This window comes from Heptranchias perlo, chromosome 17 (assembly GCF_035084215.1).
Source record: "Heptranchias perlo isolate sHepPer1 chromosome 17, sHepPer1.hap1, whole genome shotgun sequence".
NCBI lineage: Eukaryota > Metazoa > Chordata > Chondrichthyes > Hexanchiformes > Hexanchidae > Heptranchias > Heptranchias perlo.
The window spans coordinates 16,232,011-16,254,899 of NC_090341.1; the positions used below are offsets into that span (position 1 = coordinate 16,232,011).

Sequence of the window (22,889 nt, forward strand, 5' to 3'; positions counted from 1 at the left end):
TCCTATGTTCCAAACCCTCTACTTTGTCATTTGACTTTTAAGATGCATCATTATTTTATTTTAAGAGTTTGATCACATCCCAAGTAAGACAGCACAACAGGAACAGAATCTCATCTCTTCAGCTATAACTCTTCCCCCCTGTGTACTTGAATATTTGGCCAGAGGCCAAATCTTGATCCGATTCATCAGTAAAATTTTAGCAGGACTATCAAGGCTGGGAGATCTTGTATTATCCCCAGTGACCTAGCCATAAACAAGAGGAGGTGAAAGGTCAAGATGCCAGTTTAATTATGTCAAGACTATAGCATTGCTGTCCTGCCTCCTGCGGCATTCAATTCTTATCTGGCATATTGTCAGTGATTTAGCACTGTTGGGTTTGAATGGAAAGCCTAGCATGTGGTTAACGTGTTGGTGGAGCTGGGACCTCTTATAAAAGGTGATACAGGACCATTGCCTCTCTGTCTGCCAACAGCGCTGCATCCATCTTCGACCATGGAAGATATTTACAAAGCGGCGGTGAGTACATTCCCTACTGATCACAGCAATGAAGGCACATTCTTCGTACTTTACATCTAAATTGTTCAGTTTTAGTTCTTGGTTCTGAATCATACAAATCAAATGTAAAGTCCTAATGGGAAAAGTGCACAAATGTAATTAATGGCCATCAACATATTTTAAGACAGGATGTAGATTTAATTGTGGATCGGGTATACAGCAGTCAGTATATATATATACAAGAATGCTGTATAATAAGTAATTCTATTTTTTATCAGAATACCGCAGTAAAATAAAGCTTTAATAGTTATAAGAATTCTAACACATTTTAATCTATAGAGTAATAACGTGAGACAATTACTTCAAATAATGTATTGAGTAGATCAACATTTCCCTTTCATTTAACATAAAAGTTATTTATAGAAAGTTATTTTAAAATAATTGTCAAAAAATGTTAAAACTGTTAAAAATAAAACCTCTATATTTGATTCCTACAGATCATATTTAAAGGGTGAGGATAATGGCAACAGTATCTCATCGATTTCAGTCCAATCCCGGTCTTTACATTTCACACTTTGAAAATTGTTAAATATACATATGAAAGAAATTAAAGTTCGAATTCCTTGGTCGATAAAATACAATTATAGGCAGCTGCCGCATGCCTTGGGTTTCAAGATAAACCTCTTAACAAAACGAGAGCCGTAAAGTCTCCTAGTGATTCAGAAATCTGATTTTCTTTTGCATTTTTATTGTTTCATTGTGTAAAACAACCTCCACGTAGATCTGCTACCGGTCTGGCCATGTTGACGAACAATCAAATGTCCCCTGTGCCTCCGAAGTTAAACCTGTCGACATTTGTTTATTTTAACATCTTTCAAAGTTGACTTGTAGCATTATATGACTCCGGTTTGAAGAAACGTGACAAAGGTCGGGATTCAAAATGTTAGTCTGAATTATAAAAGTGTATTACGTGTAATTTATGGTTTATAAGTGCCAACCTGAAAAGCTTGCAGTCTAATTAGCGGGAACTTGTATTATTCGTTTTTTTTTAAACACGACTTTGGCTGTAATCTTTACACTCAACCTTCGAGGAATGCGATGAGGTGTTGCTCCTCCTGGTTAAAGCTAATTTTGGGCAGTGTGGAGGCGGTTATCTTGTCGATAAGCCGTGGCCGCAAGGGGCCCAAATGCTCAGATAAAGATTTCAAGGATATATGTCTATGTCAATCAAAAACTTGGAACAAAAGCAAACCATCCACAGTATTTGTCTTAGCTCTCCTCAACAGTTGTCTTGTCATTTATACTGTTAAAAATAACAAAAGAGTCGTGTTACCAAGGCCACATGCAAACAGGACTATAAAGGAGCTTTTTTCCTTCTATTGGGTACCTATTCCTGTCAAAAGCATTCTGACTTAGATATGAAGCCATAACAATGACAACAGCTGCCCCCATTTCATCATAGTTGTTTCCAAAAGATCACAAAAACATGTTTGAAAAGTTTAGAGAGAATTCTTAAAGTATAGTTATGTTGGTGATCGGGCAATCCATCATTTAATATATATCACCACTTTTCACACTGTTGCAATTAAACATATAGACAGTTAGTCAATCAATATATAGTACATGCTCAGGGCTTCACAACTATTTGCTAACTGAAGGTGGAAATAAGTCCAGGGCTTCTTGCATCCTGCAACATACATAATATTATTTCCAGCTAAAATTATTCTTCTGCAATGTGCTGTAACTATTTTATTGCTTCATTTTTTAGGTGATTCCTGATTGGACTCACAACTATCTGCTATCTAACTGTAAATATTTGTAGTAGTTGCAGACTAAGTAAAGGTTCAACACTGAACACATACCCCATGTAGGTAATGCAACTTGGATTCTTTGATGGCTCAGGACCAGTTATAACAGTTAAAGAAAGGATAAAGTTTCTGATTACATCAAATAGTTCAGAAGCCATGCTGGAGTAGTAACAGTTGGGATCTTACAATAGCAGCAGCAATGTGCATTTGTTGGTGAGCTGACCCAAGGCTTATATAGAAGATGGGAACAAAGCCAAGAGACAGCAAGGAACAGATCCAGAAAATCACCAGTTGAGTAAACAGAAGGAAAGACCAAAGTAAAAAGAAAAGCAGTGACAATTTGCAAATTAACAATAAGAAACACAAGGGAGTCAGTGAGCCAGAACAATGGAAAAAGAGGCAATAAAGAAAGAACCAGAAAGTGAGAATAATAAAGAGAATAAGAGAAAAGGGGTAATTTTCTGACCACATTTCCAGCACGGAACCTTGCCCACCATATCAGAACTTTGAGTGCATGATATCCCAACTCTTTTAAATATCGGTTAGAAAATCACACTCAGCAAATGCTTGAATATCCGGTATGTTGCTGGCAGCTGAGATTCCCCACCAGGAGCGCAAAGTCAGAAAATTACCCATGGAGTAAGTGTGTGTGTGTTTTGGGGGAGAAGAATGAGAGTGCGAGAGATAGAGAACGAGAGAGAGAAGTGATTAAATTTAAAAAGCACAGCTGATCTTTACCAGGCCAGACTCTATTAACTTCTGCAGCACTTTGCGGTATCTATTACTCTCACTAGTAGGAATGTGGCTGAACCAATATGAAGTAAACTCAGATTGAGCAATTTTCATTGCTGTTTTAGTAAATCTTTCAGGTTTCGATCCCTTTAAAACAACATGCCACATTCTATTCACAGAAACTTACAATGTCCTCTGCAAGTAATGCCAATGTGTGCATTCTGGTGTTAATTTTTTCCAAAAAGGCATGTGATGTGTGAGTGGCTGTATACGTGACTGGAACCACAGCAACAAATAAAGTAGAATAAAATAAAAACATGTAAATATATACTTTTTGAATACTTTTATAAAGTGAGGGACAGAGAGAATGCATCCAATTGTTCTCAGTGTACTGTGTGAGAAGGGAGGAGGGCAAGGGGGAAATCTCTAATGGGTGCGTGTGTGTGGGGGGGATTCTCATGTGTCACATGTGAGACTGGGGTAGGGAAGGGCATCCAATCCTTTATGATCTACTACGTGGCCATTTTCCTTTGTTATGTAGTGTGTATGGGAGGGATGCGTCCAATCCCTGGTGGCCTAGTGGTAAATATGAATCTGTTTTCCTTAGCCACATATTAAGGGGAATATCTCCATATTTGTTAGTAGCACAGGGAAAGGAATGTTTGTTTCTTTCAGCCTGGGGGAATTGGGTGTAAAATTAGGCTTATGGCTTCAGCTTCATGACTACCCAAACTTTAGGGTCACATAATAGTGGACAGGTGAACAGATTTCCAGCAAAAGCAATTGGCACCATGCTCTCAGGCCAAATCTTGAACATACCTTCATTTTAACAGCTACTACACTTCAAAAGTACTTCATTGTCTGTAAAGTGCTTTGGGATGTCCTGAGGTCATGATAGATGCTACATGCAAGTCATTTTTTAAATTTTCATGCCTGAATTTGTTTGCCAAATCCCAGAAACACTGTTACCTTCTCTAGGCTGCTGTTTCTCTCCCTGATTCTGCCAGCACTTTTCTTAGTCCAACGATTTTTATTTGAAATCTACAAGCTTTCGGAGGCTTCCTCCTTCCTCAGGTAAATGTGGAAGGAGGAAGCCTCCGAAAGCTTGTAGATTTCAAATAAAAATCGTTGGACTATAACTTGGTGTCGTAAAATTGTTTACAATTGTCAACCCCAGTCCATCACCGGCATCTCCACATCAGCACTTTTCTTGTGTGAGGTCACTACTATATTGTCTCAGGACCTCGCTGCTGTTCTCCCAGTGCTGCTTCTACTCTTACCATGCTGGTCCAGCCTGCCTCTTTCCTCCTGTAAAAATGTAAACTATAGCTAAAAAAAGCTCAAGAAAGCAAGCATCTGCTGAGGAATAATTACTAATGTTAACTCTTTCAGATATATTGACACTAACTACCAGGTATGAAATGTTTGTGTTCCAAACATTTTAAACTTGAAAATCCATCACAGAAAATCCACTTCCTTCTCTACATTCTTAATTTTCCTTCTTTGCACATGCACCAGATGGCACTGTATTGCGCATGAGACAATCTCATAATCTAATGTAGAATTATGGTATATTGCGTAATGCAGGAAAAGCAGGTTTACATGGTGCAGCTGTAACTCTTTACTAAAGTTTGCTTTGATATGCTTGAAGTTCTATATTATTTATTAATCTTTCCTAAATTAGGCAGAGCAACATACACAAAAGGAAATGTTTTATAACCCCTTTACTCTATTACCAATCATTAAAATGAGCACATTGTGCATAAAGGAGGGTTAATTATACTTGTTGGTAACAAGAGCATCTTACCATCTTTGGTTGTATTTTTTTAGTGACACTATGCCAAGAATTTGTCTTTCAACAGAGTGAGGTATTAAGGGGAACATTAACCCATTCTTGCAGACTGAAGCATGAATTTGCCAAAGTGCCATTCTCTCCCACCATTTGAACAGCTGTTAGGACAACTTCCAAGATGTTCAATGCTTGCAGTTGACAAATGATCAACAACAACAACTTGTACTTATATAGCATCTTAAATGTAGAAAAATGTTCCAAGGCATTTCACAGAGCTTAATGAGACAAAAATGGATGCCAAGCCAAAGAAGGAGCTAATAGGAGGGTTGACTAAAAGTTTGGTCAAAGAGGATTTTAAGGAGCTTGTTGAAGGAAGAGAGAGAGGTTGTGAGGTGAAGAGGTTTAGGGACAGAATTCCAGAGCCTAGGGGCCAAGACAGCTGAAGGCATGGCCACCAATGGTGGGACAAAGGGAGGGAATGAACAAGAGGCCAAAGTTAGAGGAGCGCAGAGTTCTTGGGGGGGGGTTGAAGTGCTGGAGGAGGTTGCAGAAATAAGGAGGAGTGAGGCCATGAATGGATTTAAACACAAGCTAAACTTGAGATGTTAGGGAACCGGGAGCCATTGTAAGTTAGCAAGGTTAGGGGTGATGGGTGAACAGGTCTTGGTGTGGGATAGGATGAAAAATTGCACATGCAAAATACATGAACATCCAGTTCAGGTCATGCAGGGGGCACAATTGTTACATTCCTAGGTAATGCTATCGTACAAGCAGATGTAGAGCAGTGTGTCAACTCCCACAAAAGATGCTCAGATTGCATACAGGAGTGGCTGATGCCATTGTACCCAAGAAGGTAGCTATGTCAGACCCAAAATTGTATCAGGCACTTTATTGGACAGGTCTGTTAAAACAACTCCTTGGTAAACCACAACACTTCTAAAGTAAATTTCTTTGGAATAGGGACTGTGTGTGTGTGTCAGGCAGTCACTTTTTCCTTTTACCAGTTGGTCATAATCTCTGTAACAAATGGAGTTACAGTAGTGCTGTATTGTGGCATTGTAGATTATGCTGTATAATTGCTGAATAGATTTAACATGTATATAATAACATGGATTCATGTAGTTTTCAAAATGTGAAAGGCTACAGCTGTTTAATATCACAAATTCATTTGATATGCATAATGTTGTGACACTAAGGTACTGAACAAAGCTGATAGAGGTCTTTAAGATAATGAAAGGGTTTGATAGGATAGATGTAGAGAAAATGTTTCCACTTGCTGGGGAGTCCAAAACTAGAGGTCATCAATATAAAATGGTCGCTAATAAATCCAATAGGGAATTCAGGAGAAACTTCTTTACCCAAAGATTGGGAAGAAGGTGGAACGCGCTACCACAAGGAGTAGTTGAGTCAAATAGCATCGATGCATTTACGGGGAAGCTAGACAAGCACTTGAAGGAGAAAGGAATAGAAGAGTATGATAGGGTTAGATGAAGTAGGGAGGGAGGAGGCTTGTAGGGAGTATAAACGGCAGCATAGACCAGTTGGGCCGAATGGCCTGCTTCTGTGCTGTAGTTTCGATGTAACGTGATCTAAGAAGAAACATATTCTGATATTTGTTTAGGTTGCGATTCATGGCTAAATGTTGAATGTGTTTGTAAATGTAAACTTGTAATTGTTCATTAAGTTTTAGATATGGGATTAGGCACTAGGACTAGAATCATAGAATGGTTACAGCACAGAAGAAGGCCATTCAGCCCATCGGGCCCATGCCAGCTCTTTATAAGAGCAATCCAGTTAGTCCCATTCCCCACTCTTTCCCCGTAACCCAGCAATTTTTTTCCCTTCCAGTATTTATCCAATTCCTTTTTGAAAGCCACGATTGAATTCTGTTTCCATCACCTTTTCAGGCAGCACATTCCAGATCATAACTACTCGCTGTGTAAAAAAAGTTTTTCCTCATGTCGCCTTTGCTTCTTTTGCCAATCATTTTAAATCTGGGTCCTCTGGTTCTCGACCCTTCCACCAATGGAAACAGTTTCTCTTTATTTACTTTATCTAAAACCTTCATGATTTTGAACACTTCTATCAAATCTCCTCTCAACCTTCTCTGCTCTAAGGAGAATAACCCCAGCTTCTCCAGTCTATCCACGAAACTGAAGTCCCTCATCCCAGGAACCATTCTAGTAAATCTTTTCTGCGCCCTCTCTAAGGCCTTCATATCCTTCCTAAAGTGCAGTGCCCAGAATTGGACATGATACTCTTGTTGTAGCCGAACCAGTGTTTTATAAAAGTTCAACATAACTTCCTTGCTTTTGTACTCTATGCCTCTATTTATAAAGCCCAGGATCCCTTATGTTTTTTTAACCGCTTTCGCAACCTGTCCTGCCATCTTCAAAGATTTGTATACATATACTTCCAGGTCTCTCTGTTCCTGCACCCCCTTTAGAGCTGTACCGTTTAGTTTATATGTCTCTCCTTGTTCTTCCTGCCAAAATGTATCACATTGCACTTCTCTATGTTAAATTTCATCTGCCATGTGCCCATTCCACCAACTTGTTTATATCCTCTTGAAGTCTATCACTAGCCTCCTCACTGTTTGCTACACTTCCAAGTTTTGTGTCATCTGCAAATTTTGAAATTGTGCCCTGTACACCCAAGTCCAAGTCATCAATATATATCAAAAAAAGCAGTGGTCCTAGTACCGACCACTGGGGAACACCACTGTATACCTTCCTCCAGTCCAAAAAACAACCATTCACCACTACTATCTGTTTCCTGTCACTTAGTCAATTTCATATCCATGCTGTCACTGCCCCATTTATTCCATGGGCTTCAATTTTGCTGACAAGCCTATTATGTGGCACTTTATCAAATGCCTTTTGAAAGTCGATATACACATCAATCGCATTGCCCTCTCTGTTACCTCATCAAAAAACTCAATCAAGTTAGTTAAACATGATTTGCCTTTAACAAATATGTGTTGGCTTTCCTTTTATTAATCCATACTTGTCCAAGTAACTATTAATTTTGTCCTGGATTATCGTTTCTAAAAGCTTCCCCACCACTGAGGTTAAACTGACTGGCCTGTAGTTGCCAGGATTATCCTTACACCCTTTTTTGAACAAGGGTGTAACATTTGCATCTAAGGTATCCCAGGAAGTATAAACAATACTGCAAAATATAAATATATTCTTCTAAAAATGCAGTCAACAGATCTCCTGATGTTTCAATTCATTAAGGAAGCGTAGCTACACAGATCAGGAGGGTCCCAGGATTGATCCCCAATCTGCGCTGAGTAAACTGAACTTAGCTGGGCTGGCAATATGAGTGCTATAATTAGCCTGTGGGTTAGAGATAGTAAAGAGAGCCCAGGTTGTCACTCTTGGCTGCTATGCTGTGGCCCATGCTGGGAGCATCCATATGTGGATTGGGCCTGGTTGTAATTCCATCCCTGCCCCCACCTCCCTCAAATTACCTTCTGACACACACTCTTGAGACTCACACATGAAGAATGGCCACTTGGGCAAATTAATAGAGAGAACTGATATACATGCAATCATGATCAGCCAACATCTTCTCGAGAAGACAGGAGAAACTTGATGAAAAAATGAGGAAGCAAAAAAGTGCTTCTCTGTGATTGTGAATTTTTACAGCAGTGCTGGTGAGAAATGGCCAACAGCGTCAATCAGTGTGTGCCATTCCCTCACTACTGTATTATTTATCATGATGTGGAGATGCCGGTGATGGACTGGGGTGGACAAATGTAAGGAGTCTTACAACACCAGGTTATAGTCCAACAGCTTTATTTGAAATCACAAGCTTTCGGAGGCTTCCTCCTTCGTCACCTGACGAAGGAGGAAGCCTCCGAAAGCTTGTGATTTCAAATAAAGCTGTTGGACTATAACCTGGTGTTGTAAGACTCCTTACATTTATTTATCATGGTCTTTCAGTGGGCATCTTTCTTTTGTCAGAGCGTATTCTTTGTAAATAGTATTAGCCCATTTGTTTACAACTTTTATATGTAACCTTTTCTACTCAACCTTTAGCTTTCAATATTTTTGTTAACCTCTAATCATGTTCATTTTAAGTAGAACCCTGTGCCTCGTGTCTGTGGAACTCAGTCATATTGTGTTTTTGTAATACAGGTTGAGCAGCTGACTGAGGAACAGAAGAATGGTAAGGAGTCATTTTCACATAGTGAGAGAATTAAAAGCAATGCAAAGTGAGGCTTAAAATATGCTACATCTGCTGATACTGAAATGCTCCTTGTTTTTTCAGAGTTCAAGGCAGCTTTTGATATTTTCGTGCAGGATGCTGAAGATGGATGCATTAGTACCAAGGAGCTGGGCAAAGTGATGCGCATGTTGGGACAGAACCCAACACCTGAGGAGCTGCAGGAGATGATTGATGAAGTGGATGAAGATGGTACAGATATAAATTATGTTACAACCTCTCCTAACATTATTTATCACTCTGTTACAATAATGAGCTATTGACATGTATGATTTTGGACCATAGGTAGGTTTAAGAACTAAGTAACACTCAAGGTCCCGGATCCTAATACAAGACTGTAACTTTTTTTATAGCACTCTTGTTTCCCTTTAAAAACTCAGGACATAATTACATTCTTTATGAATTATAATGGAACTTATTTTTCTTTTGGAATTGTAACCATATTGCACTAATATCCTGTGGGATAGACTCTGTTCCCTGCAGCCGTGATTGTGTGTTGCCTGCCAGGGTTAAGGATATCTCCTCGCGGCTGGTAAAGAACTTGGAGCATGAGGGGGAGGATCCAGTTGTCGTGGGTCAAGTAGGAACCAACATAATAGGTAGAACTAGGAAAGAGGTTCTGCTGAGGGAGTATGAGGAGCTAGGGTCTAAATTAATAAGCAAAACCTCAAAGGTAATAATCTCTGGATTACTACCTGAGCCACATGCAAATTGGCATAGGGTCAAACAGATCATAGAGTTAAATGTGTGGCTCAAAGAATGGTGTGGAGATGTCGGTGATGGACTGGGGTTGACAATTGTAAACAATTTTACAACACCCAAGTTATAGTCCAACAATTTTATTTTAAAATCCACAAGCTTTCGGAGGCTACCTCCTTCCTCAGGTGAATGTGGAAATGAAATCCTCGAACCTATCGCACTTATAAATCACAGAAAAATGCCTGGTGATTACAGAAAGTCTTTTCAACTGCCCGTTGCCAAGGCAACCAAAGTGTTCAGACAGATAGGTGTTACCTACAGGGCCACCGAATATATAAATGGCCAGAACTAAAAAAAAACAGATGATGTGGAGATGCCAATTAAAAAAAACAGAGCGAGAGAGGCAGAAACATAGAAACATCCGGAAGGAAAAGACAGCAATTGACTCGTTATATTAAAAACAGATAACATTTGTTCGCTGGTGGGGTAACGTGTAGCGTGACATGAACCCAAGATCCCGGTTGAGGCCGTCCTCATGGGTGCGGAACTTGGCTATCAATTTCTGCTCGATGATTTTGCGTTGTCGAGTGTCTCGAAGGCCGCCTTGGAGTACCCTTACCCGAAGGTCGGTGGCTGAATGTCCTTGACTGCTGAAGTGTTCCCCGACTGGGAGGGAACCCTCCTGTCTGGCGATTGTTGCGCGATGTCCGTTCATCCGTTGTCGCAACGTCTGCATGGTCTCGCCAATGTACCATGCTCTGGGGCATCCTTTCCTGCAACGTATGAGGTAGACAACGTTGGCCGAGTCACAGGAGTATGAACCATGCACCTGGTGGGTGGTGTCCTCTCGTGTGATGGTGCTTTCTGTGTCGATGATCTGGCATGTCTTGCAGAGGTTACCGTGGCAGGGTTGTGTGGTGTCGTGGACGCTGTTCTCCTGAAAGCTGGGTAATTTGCTGCGAATGATGGTCTGTTTGAGGTTGGGTGGCTGTTTAAAGGCGAGTAGTGGAGGTGTGGGGATGGCCATAGCGAGGTGTTCGTCATCATTGATGACATGTTGAAGGCTGCGGAGAACATGGCGTAGTTTCTCCGCTCCGGGGAAGTACTGGACGACGAAGGGTACTCTGTTGGTTGCGTCCCGTGTTGGTCTTCTGAGGAGGTCTACGCGATTTTTCGCTGTGGCCCGTCGGAACTGTCGATCGATGAGTCGAGCGTCATATCCCGTTCTTACTAGGGCGTCTTTCAGCGTCTGTAGGTGTCCATCGCGTTCCTCCTCGTCTGAGCAGACCCTGTGTATTCGCAGGGCCTGTCCATAGGGGATGGCCTCTTTGACGTGGTTAGGGTGGAAGCTGGAAAAGTGGAGCATCGTGAGGTTGTCTGTGGGCTTGCGGTAGAGTGAGGTGCTGAGGTGCCCGTCTTTGATGGAGATTCGTGTGTCCAAGAAAGAAACTGATTCTGAGGAGTAGTCCATGGTGAGCTTGATGGTGGGATGGAACTTGTTAATGTTATCGTTTAGTCTCTTTAGTGATTCTTTGCCGTGGGTCCATAGAAGGAAAATGTCGTCGATGTATCTGGTGTATAGCGTTGGTTGGAGGTCCTGTGCAGTGAAGAAGTCCTGCTCGAATGGTGTGGGAGACAGGGATTTCGATTCATGGGGCACTGGCACCAGTACTAGGGAACGTGGGAGTTGTTTCGTTGGGTCGGGCGCCACTTAAACTGGGCTGGGACCAGTGTCCTGGTGAGTTGAATAACTAGGGCTGTAGCTAGGGTTTTAAACTAAAAAGGGTGGGGGGGGCTGCGGTTAGGTGAGGGGAAATTTAGAACTCTAAAGAGAAAAGTCAAGGCAATAGAGCAGTGTAGTGGTTTGGGTAAAGATAAACAGAATGTGATAGGAAGGGACAGAGAGTTTAATGGTAATAGTGCATCAGCGAATAAGATCAAAGCAGGGAAAAATGGTAAAAAGTGAAAATTAAAGGCACTTTAACTGAATGCATGAAGCATTCACAACAAGATAGATGAATTAATGGCACAAATAGAAATAAATGGGTTTGATCTAATAGCCATTACAGAGACATGGTTGCAAGGTGACCAAGGTTGGGAAATAAATATTCCAGGGTACTTGACATTTCGAAAAGACAGACAAATGGAAAAGGAGGTGAGGGGGGGGGGGGGTTGGTGGGGTAGCCCTGATAATACAGGATGACATAAAGACAGTGGTAAGAAAGGATCTTGGCTCGGAAGACCAGGAAGTAGAATCAGTATGGATGGAGATAAGAAATAACAAGGGGCAAAAAACATTGGTTACTTTATAGGCCCCCTAACAATAACTATGCTGTCAGACAGAGTATAATCTGGGGGACTTTAATCTTCATATAGACTGGACAAATCAAATTGGCAAAGCTGGTTTGGAGGACAAGTTCTTGGAATGCATTTGAGGCAGTTTCCTAGAACAATATATCGTGGAACCAACCAGGGAACAAGCTTTTTTAGATCTTGTCTTGTGTAATGAGACAGGGTTAATTAGTAATCTCATAGTAAAGGATCCTGTGGGGAAGAGTGATCATAATTTCACATTGAGTTCGAGAGTGACATATTTAAATCTAAAGCTAGAGTCTTAAACTTAAATAAAGCCAATTACATAGGTTTGAGGGGCGAGTTGGCTAAGGTAGATTGAGAAATTAGATTAAAAGGTATGACGGTAGATAAACAATGGCAAACATTTAAAGAAATATTTCAAAATTCTCAATGAATATACATTCCATTGAGAAATAATAACTCCACAGGAAAAGTGATCCATCCGTGGCTAACTAAAGAAGTTAAGGATAGTATTAGATTAAAAGACGAGGCTTATAATGTTGCCAAGAAGAGTAGTAAGCCTGAGGATTGGGAGAGTTTTAGAAACCAGCAAAGGATGACCAAAAAATTATAAAAAGGGAGAAAATAGAATATGACAGTAAACTAGCAAGAAATATAAAAACGGATTATAAGAGCTTCAACAAGTATGTAAAACGGAAGTCAGTTTCCTGGAATAATACATCATGGAACCAACCAGGGAACAGGCTATTTTAGATCTTGTCTTGTGTAATGAGACAGAGTTAATTAGTAATTTCATAATAAAAGATCCTGTGGGGAAGAGTGATCATAATATTTAAAGAATTTCACATTGAGTTCTTAGAGGCTGAGACAGGAGAAATTATAATGGGGAATAAGGAAATGACAGAGATGTTAAACAAATATTTTGCATCTGTCTTTACAGTAGAAGACACAAGAAACATACCAGTAATAGTGGGGAACCAAGAGTGAGGAAATTAAAGTAATTAATAACTTTAAAGGAAAAGTACCAGAGAAATTAATGGGACCAATAGCCGACAAATCCCCTGGACCTGATGGCCTACATCCTAGGGTGCTAAAAGAGGTGACCGCGGAGATAGTGGATGCATTGGTTGTGATCTTCCAAACTTCCCTAGATTCTAGAACTGTCCCAGTGGATTGGAAGGTAGCAAATGTAACACCGCTATTCAAGAAAGGAGGGAGAGAGAAAACAGGGAACTACAGGCCAGTTAGCCTGACATTGGTCGTCAGGAAAATGCTGGAATCCATTATTAAGGAAGTGGTAACAGGGCACTCAGAAAATCATAACGTGATTAGTCAGTGTCAGCATGGTTTTATGAAAGGGACACCATCTTTGACAAATCTATTAGAGTTTTTTGTGGATGTAATCATCAAAAAAGAGCACCTACAATAGAGAATACATTTTGTAGTGTGATCAAGCCATTGGCAAGGCACATTTACTCTTCAGATATCATTGTTTGACAAGCGTTTGACAAATCTATTAGAATTTTTTGAGGATGTAACTAGTAGGGTAGATAAAGGGGAACGAGTGGATGTAGTATATTTGGATTTTCAAAAGGCATTCAATAAGGTGCCGCATCAAAGGTTGTTACACAAGAGCTCATGGGGTTGGGAGTAATATATTAGCATGGATAGAGGATTGGTTAATGGACAGAAAACAGAAAGTAGGAATAAACAGGTCATTTTTAGGTTGGCAGGTTGTAACTAGTGGGGTGCCGCAAGGATCAGTGCTTGGGCCTCAGCTATTTACGATCTATATTAATGACTTAGATGAAGGGACCGAGTGTAATGTATCCAAGTTTGCCGACAATACACAGCTAAGTGGGAAAGTGAGCTGTGAGGAGGACAGAAAGAGTCTGCAAAGGGATATAGACAGGTTAAGTGAGTGGGCAAGAAGGTGGCAGATGGGGTATAATGTGGGGAAATGTGAGGTTATTCACTTTGGTAGGAAGAATAGAAAAACAGAATATTATTTAAATGGTGAGAAACTATTAAATCTTGGTGTTCAGAGAGATTTGGGTGTCCTTGTACACAAAACACAGAAAGTTAACGTACAGGTACAGCAGGTAATTAGGAAGACAAATGGTCTGTTGGCCTTTATTGCAAGGGGGTTGGAGTACAAGAGTAAGGAAGTCTTGCTACAATTGTATAGGGCCTTAGTGAGACCACACCTGGGGTACTGTGTACTGTTTCAGTTTCCTTATCTAAGGAAGTATATATTTGCCTTGGAGGCAGTGCAACGAAGATTCACTAGATTGATTCCTGGGATGAGGGGGTTGTCCTATGAGGAGAGATTGAGTAGAATGGGCCTATACTCTCTGGAGTTTAGAAGAATGAGAGGTGATCTCATTGAAACATATAAGATTTCGAGGGGGCTTTACAGGGTAGATGCTGAGAGGCTGTTTCCCCTGGCTGGAGAGTCTAGAACTAGGTGGCATAGTCTCAAGATAAGGTGTCAACCATTTAAGACTGAGATGAGGAGGAATTTCTTCACTCAGAGGGTTGTGAATCTTTGGAATTCTCTACCTCAGAGGGCTGAGGATGCTCAATCGTCGAGTATATTCAAGGCTTAGTTCGATAGATTTTTGGACTCTAAGGGAATCAAGGGATATGGGAAATGGACAGGAATGGGAATTGGAGTTGAGGTCAAAGTTCAGCCATGGTCTTATTGAATGGCGGTGCAGGCCCAAGGGGCCATATGGCCCACTCCTGCTCCTATTTCTTATGTTCTTATGGCACTGAGTGGTGCCACATAGGTTCAATTCTTCACTAAAGCAAGTTTCTCATCTCAGCTTTATCACTATGAGGAGGCCCAGGCACTTCCTCATAGAGAAGAAAAATTAACGGGAGAATCATCCCTCGAATGCTCTCAAAAAATACTAAAACTCATTCAGGGTTAATGTAAGGAGTCGCACAACACCAGGTTATAGTCCAACAGCTTTATTTGAAATCACAAGCTTTCGGAGCTTTGCTCCTTCGTCAGGTGAGTGAAGGGTTCCATAAAGGCACAGCATATATAGTCAGAGAACAATGCAAGGTGATTACAGATAATCTTTCTAACTGCCCTTTATCACACCTCGGCAGAGAGATAATCACAGCAATCAAAGGAGTGAATGGTGTTCAGACAGGTTAGTCAGGGAAACATTACATCCAAGAATACTGAGGTGGGGTCACAAGGGGTCAAATCAGAAAGACAGAGAGAGAGAGAGAGACCAGAAAGACAGAGAGAGAGAGAGAATGACCAGTTATATTAAAAACAGATAACTTTTTTTTGCTGGAAATCGCAGCAGATCCGGCTGCATCTGTGTATGGAGAACAAGCCAACTACGACTTGAGTCTGGATGACTCTACATCAGGTGGGGTTACATGTAGCGTGACATGAACCCAAGATCCCGGTTGAGGCCGTCCTCATGGGTGCGGAACTTGGCTATCAATTTCTGCTCGACGACTTTGCGTTGTCGTGTGTCTCGAAGGGTTAGGGTTAGGACATCGCAAAATCGTCGAGTAGAAATTGATATCTGTACAGTTCAGCAGCTATCATCAGTGGTGATAAAAATACCATTTAACAGTGTATCCCACTGAGGAAACTACTTAACCAAGTCATTACTTTAATCAGCTTTCACACGCAATGCATTGCATTATGAAAAAGCTATTTCTGCGCAGTAACCACTATGTATGAAAACAACTACTACAGTTCAGCACATCTCCTAGAATCTCTACAGTGAAATTTAAAAGCATTGTCCCACTCATGAAAGTTCAATATTAAACATAAAACATAAGTACCATGTCGTGGTGTCTTACTGTGCAACAGCCCATCATAGCTTGCTTTTCCATACTGTCTTAGCTAATTGTTACTGAGTCAAAAATGGTAGCATTGGTAAGTTATCAGAACCTTGAAGATATCAGTTGAATTTTTTTTAATGTATATCTACTTTCATAATTACATGTGTTCATGGTGGTAAAGGCAATAAAGATTGGTATTTAGGCAGTGCAGTGCGGTTATAAAATCATTCTGTTCCATATTTAGTTACAGACTTCACTTTTCTAAGCAATTATTACATGTGTTTTTGTGATTTTATATGTTTTCTTCAATTTGTGATCGATGTAAACATTTCCAATTCTTGTTTTTCATTTAGGCAGTGGTACTGTTGACTTTGATGAGTTCTTGGTCATGATGGTGAGATGTATGAAAGATGATAGCAAAGGAAAATCAGAAGAAGAACTGGCAGAATTGTTCCGAATGTTTGATAAGTAAGTATTTATTGTCTAATATGCACTTGTAAACTCACATATACATTCCTATACATCTACATACGATGACCCACTCTGATAGGCAGTTATTAAATTTGCCGCCAAATCTGTTTTTTTAAATCATTACACATTTGTACGTCAGCAGAAAGCAATCTGTAGATCTACATTGTTCTGAACATTCAGCAACATTAGATTCAGTAAAGAGGGGTAAATAAAGAAATTACCTATTAGAAGAACAAAAGCAGCTGTGGAGAATACTCCAGATGCTGGAATATTCAACTGAGAATGTGATACAAGATGTGAGACATGAATGGACCATAATTCAAATCAACAATTGTGAGAAAATATATTGTGTAAATTGTTTCAAAAAAAAATCTTAAAAGTCTCACCATGTGGTGATTGCCAAAATCTTCATAGCATTTCCAAGAATAGATGTGGAATAATGCTTTGTCACTAATTCTACATTTACTTTACAGTGTTACTGCTGCGAGCAACCTAACTTAGTATGCAGTAAATGAGGCAGTCCAGGAAACCAACATAGAAGATGGTTTTACTCCAAGCCGCAGGAGACAGCAATGCCAGTGTAGCTATGTAAATAATTGTTGTAAACAATTTTACAACACCAAGTTATAGTCCAGCAATTTTATTTTAAATTCACAAGCTTTCGGAGGCTACCTCCTTCCTCAGGTGAACGATGTGGAATCGTTCCACATCGTTCACCTGAGGAAGGAGGTAGCCTCCGAAAGCTTGTGAATTTAAAATAAAATTGCTGGACTATAACTTGGTGTTGTAAAATTGTTTACAATTGTCAACCCCAGTCCATCACCGGCATCTCCACATCATAAATAATTGTTGCCAGAGGTGGAGGCCGCCATTTCCTTTTATGTCCCCGGGCACGCTGAGTTTTCAGTCTGCTGTAAAGGCTCGCAGTATGGTTTCCACATTATATCCAATTTATATGTAATATAAACTCAACATTAGTCCACAACAATCTTCATGGAAGCAAGGAGTAGATGAAGGGAATAAATAAAAGCAACGCAAGATGATAATAGACCCGTTACAGAGCGCCAGGGCAACTGTGAGTGGGACAGTCCCATCTGTCAGTAGCATTCCCTGAATCTCTCTGAAAGAAGCGACATTTTAACACGAGCACACCAATGAGAGTAGGGGTCTGGAATTATTCCCCAAAAAGCTAAAACATTTGCTACTTACAATTTATCAATTTTGCTACTTGAGGTTTGCAACATCTTGCTTGTAATTAACCTAAAACTATAAAGTTTTTAAGGATCACATGGATGCACAGCTGCGACCAGATCTTTTAGATGGATAGTTTACGGTACTTATTTTGTACAGATGGATTTCTATGATTTGGTTGTGATTATCATATTGTCATTGAATCCACTACACGCCTTAATGAGTAAAATCAACAAATTATGTGAAGAATTAAAATATTACATTCCTTTACAAAAAGTTGGAAGCAACAAAAGGATACCCAGTGAAAGTCCCAAATAAGGAAAAGCAACATTGATTTTATTGAAATTTTATTTTCCTTATTGATGGTGAAGGCTAACATGCCAGCTGCAACTATATTGCTGATCTGAGAAGTCATTCATGGTGTCAGGAGATTCTGCTCTTTGCAGGAATAATATAAAATTACATGAAGAAACATGTGCAAAGAAACAGGCTTTAGGAAAGTTGAAAATCTTATTAAGGCATGATACTTGATCAATCCCAAGTTGTCACGCTTTGACTTTTAAAGCCACCTGTGTGTTAACAGAAATGCTGATGGTTACATTGACCTGGATGAATTAAAAATGATGCTAGAAGAAACAGGTGAATGTATCACCGATGATGACATAGAAGAGCTTATGCGAGACGGTGACAAAAATAGTGATGGAAAAATCGATTATGACGGTAAGTTACATAATCACTGATTATTTTTTACAAACTAGAGCCTTTTGTTTATTTAGCAACTTTTAAACAGATTCAACAAGTCATTGGTGAGGCATCCAATTTTCAAAAAGATTACTTTTGAGTGTTCCCAAGTTTTTGAATTAGCAGCAAAATCCATTTATCTGGTCCTTCTTCACAGCATCCTGAGACACCCCAAGGCTCTGATTTTATACCAGATGCAAACAATGGTTAAAGTATGATGTGGAGATGCCGGTGATGGACTGGGGTGGACAAATGTAAGGAATCTTACAACACCAGGTTATAGTCCAACAGTTTTATTTGAAAATCACAAGCTTTCGGAGCTTACCTCCTTCGAAGGAGGAAAGCTCCGAAAGCTTGTGATTTTCAAATAAAACTGTTGGACTATAACCTGGTGTTGTAAGATTCCTTACAATGGTTAAAGTAGAATGTATTAAGGCGGCAAACAGACCCTCAGCCTTGCATGACCTTTAACTAGACTCAAAAATCTTTGTGTTGTCTTCTTTCTGACAGATGTGCAATATTGTCCCCATCTTACACTCCTCTCTTTCTTTGACTTACATGCAATCCCAAAACCAATCCCATTTTAAGCTACAACCCTCCCCACCTCTCTCGCCCCACATATTTCTTTCTCTCCCCATATCTTATTCTCCCTTTCCAATCTTTTGATCCTTTCTTTTTGTCTCTTTCTCACCATCATGCCAATCACCTTTCACCCATTCTTTCCATTCCTTCCTTACTTCATTTCTAAATTTATCCCCATAGGCTCCCTCTCTGGTGTCTCACTCTGCTTGTAACTACCTCTTCTGCTCTCCACATCTTTTACTCTTGACTCACATCCCTTTGTCCAAACTTTAAAAAAAGCAGTCTCTCATGAGATGTTCCATCTTATTACTCAACCCTTTGCACTTCTTCCTTTGACCTTCTAACAGTGCTAACTATCCCATTTATGATATCATATATGATCGCGCCTGTCACATTGCAGGTGTGGATTGTGTCAGTTTCAGAAGTCAGCAGTACCAGAGCTAGTGCTTGAAATCAGCTTCACTAGGACCCAGCCTAGATTCCCCTCCAGGGTGCTCAAGTCAATGTAGGCCATCACTTTGCCAAAGCCTCTCACTTGACGTCCTGGATAAAACAGTTGTTGACAAGCCTGGTAAGTGACGTTGGATTTCGGTGTCTAGAACATCAAGGTAGCTTGCATGTTATAAGCTGTCCTGCATAAGTCCATCCAGCAAGATGAAGACATACGTCCATTGTGTAGCTGATCACTTAGGATGACAACTGCTGGAAAATGTTATCTGGATACCAGGCATGAGAACAAACTCACATATCTACTGTTCTTCAGCTACCATAATTGGGTTAGAAAGGGGAAAGCAGCTGCTGAAGATCCGTATCTCCAACTGTTTGATGGGTACTGTGTGTTCATGCTGTGGTTAGGGAGATGATAGCAATGCACTCACACATTTTATGGTGAGTTCTACTCACCAAGCCACTCATAAGGAATTCCTTATGCCAGCTATCCATCCAGTAAGGGTTCAAACACATACTTCTCAGGTAGCTAGTGACCAACCAATGACTCCTTCTTCGAAGCCGGCGGTGGGGTGGGGGGGGGTGGAAAGACGAAGTAAGTGGGATCTCTTTGTGGTTAAGCTGGCTCAAACATAGCAGAACTGGCAATTGAAGATTCAAACCAAATCAGCCTTCTCTGGCAGACACAGGAATCCTATTCCTGAGCTCAGCATGTCTGCATTACTTAGTGTATTGTTGATGTTTGATTAACAGTCTGACAGTTGGAGAGATAGATGTGTCACTGGGATTGAGTTTCTTCCCACTCAGCTTCATATAACTATTCAAGCCAATGTCCTAAGGGTAGTACAGGCCGGTTGGACAAGCAGCAAGAAACTTAGCAGTTCTCTGTGTTGGTATGTTGCACAATTTTGGTGCGTTAAATTCCAGCAGTATCACTGTGCACACTACCCAAGTCTTAGCTGTTACAAACCTGTGTCTCAACTCTCGGGACTTACATAAGGGGAGTACATCCCTATTGTGAGAGATTGTGCAGTGCAGATCAACAGAAACACTAGGTGTGTGGGTTTCTTAGCAGCTTGGTTTGGAGAGTCTGAAGTATGGATCAGATTTAAAATGAATTACAATCCAAGATGAGGACATCTAAGCACAAAGAATCAAAATCTTTTTTACGCTTCTCTCTAGTGAATGTTGATGGTGAACGACTAAGTACAGTAGATACTAGATTATATATTTCAGAAACACGGTACTGAACCATTCCAATCCCCTTTAACCACTGTATGCAGAGATACAGTGCAAATATTTTGCTTACTAGGTACTAGTGGAACTCCTTCTCATGCTGCCAATGGAGTCATCAAATGAAGTACATCATTCGTTAGTGAAACAGAGGGATGGTTGAAGCCACCTATTAAGTGATGTTCTCTTCACCGCCAACTGGTGTTGGAAATATTGCTGGAAATAAAATCATATGAAAGTTGGCTTATCACTGATGGAAAAGGATATACATCAGGATTGGGGCAAAAAGAAAATCTGGGCACATGGGCTGCTGGTGTCCCAAATTGTTTTCAGTAATTAAGTGCACCATGCACTGTTAGCAACTTCCTTTACTCAACTGAAGTGTATTTTCAAAACATTGATGAAAACTCATTTTAATATTGTGATCTGATCTATTACAGAATTCCTGGAATTCATGAAAGGTGTTGAGTAAATTTAATAAAACCAAGTCCAGTTACATGCTTTGTAGTGAACCTTCTTTAGTCTGCTGCCAACTAGCATGAAGAATCAAACTAGCTCAAGAACAACTGATTGAAACTACCCTCAAATCCAAGGAGATTTCCTCCAAGTCATTCAAATAATTACACTGATTATTTTTTCATTACTGTATATAATTGGATATTTTATGTAACCTTTTAAAATAAGAAAATTATGACAGTTGTTGAAGGTCAATAAAGTTTGTAATCAATTTTATGCACTGTATGTGTTTGATAAACTAAACTCTACTCATGATAATCTCTGATTCTACATTCCTGGCAGATTCCTCATATACATTTGCAACACAAAATCTGAAGCAACAAGAATTGAGTGAAATGACTACTCAAAAATGACACTAAACATTGATTCTGGAATCTGACTGTTTCACTGAAATGTGACTGGTTTAATGCCCATGGATCTCTTGGATCTTTCTGGTCAAAGTTTTGGGATTTCATTGATTAAAGGGACAATGATCGCTGGTTATTTGATCACAGTGACAAAACCTTTAATATAGATGAAAATGAAAACACATTATATATTCTATTTATTGCATCTTGGAAAAGGGGGTTTGATGTGGTACAGAGATGCCAAGTCAGTTCCCAGCCTGAAATAGAACTGCAGAAAGGAATATTAACAGGGTCAATAAAACAGTCTCAGATTGGCTAACTTACAGATTACAAAGGAAATTAGACCAGACAAACCTAAAACCTTAAATTCTCAAAATGATCAGTAGTTTTTCTAAATATGTGGCTTCACTTAGTAGCTATTCTTAAAAGAAAGTTACAGTAATGATTTCTATCAAACAGCAATAAGGTAAATAGAACATATACTGTATATTTGTAAATTGCATAATCTGAATAAAAGTCCATATTGCTGCAGTATGAGTCATATGGCACAAAATCCTACAATTTGTATCAGGCAAAACAGTCATGCGTAGTTGCTATCAACTAAACTCTGACCAGTTTTCAGAAAATAGTACTTTTTCCAATCTTATTCTGCCAATTCACCCATCCCTTTATCTTTACTGGGGTACGGTCTCTTGGGGCTCGATTTTAGGGTCGGGTTACCTGCGGGTTTCCAGCGGGGGGGCCCCGAAAATCCCGATCTCCGATCACGTGACCGGATTCGGACGAAATCCCGGCCACTTCCGGGTACCGCGCTGACGTGCAGGGCTGCGCGCGCAAGCCCCGCTGGTGGGAATCCCGCAGGCAATTAAAGCCAGCGGGGTTCCACTTGAGAGCACTTAACTTGCTCGTTGTGGTCAGTTAATGAGCTGAAGCAGCTGTCAAAAGAGGAAGTGTGGGATTTTACGGTCAAAGCAGTTTCCCACACTGGGGGAAACAGGACCCTTCAAACCAGGCGTGTTGCAGCCAGCAGCCTGTGCCAGGTGCCAAGGTGCGCTCCACGGGGGAGCGCCCTCACCCACGCAGGAGGCCACCGCGTCACATAGGGCAACCCCTGCCCTCCACCAACCCCCGCCAAGCCAGAGGACAGACCGACACGAAACCGCAGCCCCAGTCCGAGGACCCACCCACCTACCCTGCACAACCCCTCACACCAACACCTGCCAGATGGGTGGTGCGTTGACATCGTCGGAGGACGAACAGGATGACCAGCCCCAGCAGCCTCGCAGTCCACGCCGTCCGCCTCGGAGAGGTGGGGCCCCCCAACACGGTGCTGCGGCACACCCACCTGCACAGCAGGAGGGAGGGCAACCGCAGAGAGAGATGCGTCGCAGGAGGCACTACCCTCCGCACAGGGTGTACAGAGCGAGGCTCAGCTTCATGGACCTCTCCGAGGAGCAGTGCATACGG

General features: G+C 40.7%; 1 protein-coding gene across 1 annotated transcript; it reads left to right on the forward strand.

Moving 5' to 3' along the window:
• The first annotated feature begins 367 nt into the window (after positions 1–367).
• Positions 368–21,291, forward strand: LOC137334386 (troponin C, slow skeletal and cardiac muscles). The gene is made up of 6 exons (XM_067999102.1): positions 368–516; positions 8,973–9,003; positions 9,106–9,252; positions 16,248–16,362; positions 18,140–18,276; positions 21,000–21,291. The coding sequence occupies exons 1-6, from the start codon at positions 493–495 to the stop codon at positions 21,029–21,031; spliced, it is 486 nt and encodes a 161-aa protein (XP_067855203.1). The 5' UTR covers positions 368–492; the 3' UTR covers positions 21,032–21,291.
• The last annotated feature ends 1,598 nt before the right edge of the window (positions 21,292–22,889 follow it).

Coding starts and splice junctions, on each gene's coding strand:
- LOC137334386 (XM_067999102.1), top strand. CDS start 493: ATGGAAGATATTTACAAAGCGGCG. Junction 517..8,972: donor AAGATATTTACAAAGCGGCG/GTGAGTACATTC, acceptor TTTGTAATACAG/GTTGAGCAGCTGACTGAGGA. Junction 9,253..16,247: donor TGATGAAGTGGATGAAGATG/GTACAGATATAA, acceptor TTTTTCATTTAG/GCAGTGGTACTGTTGACTTT.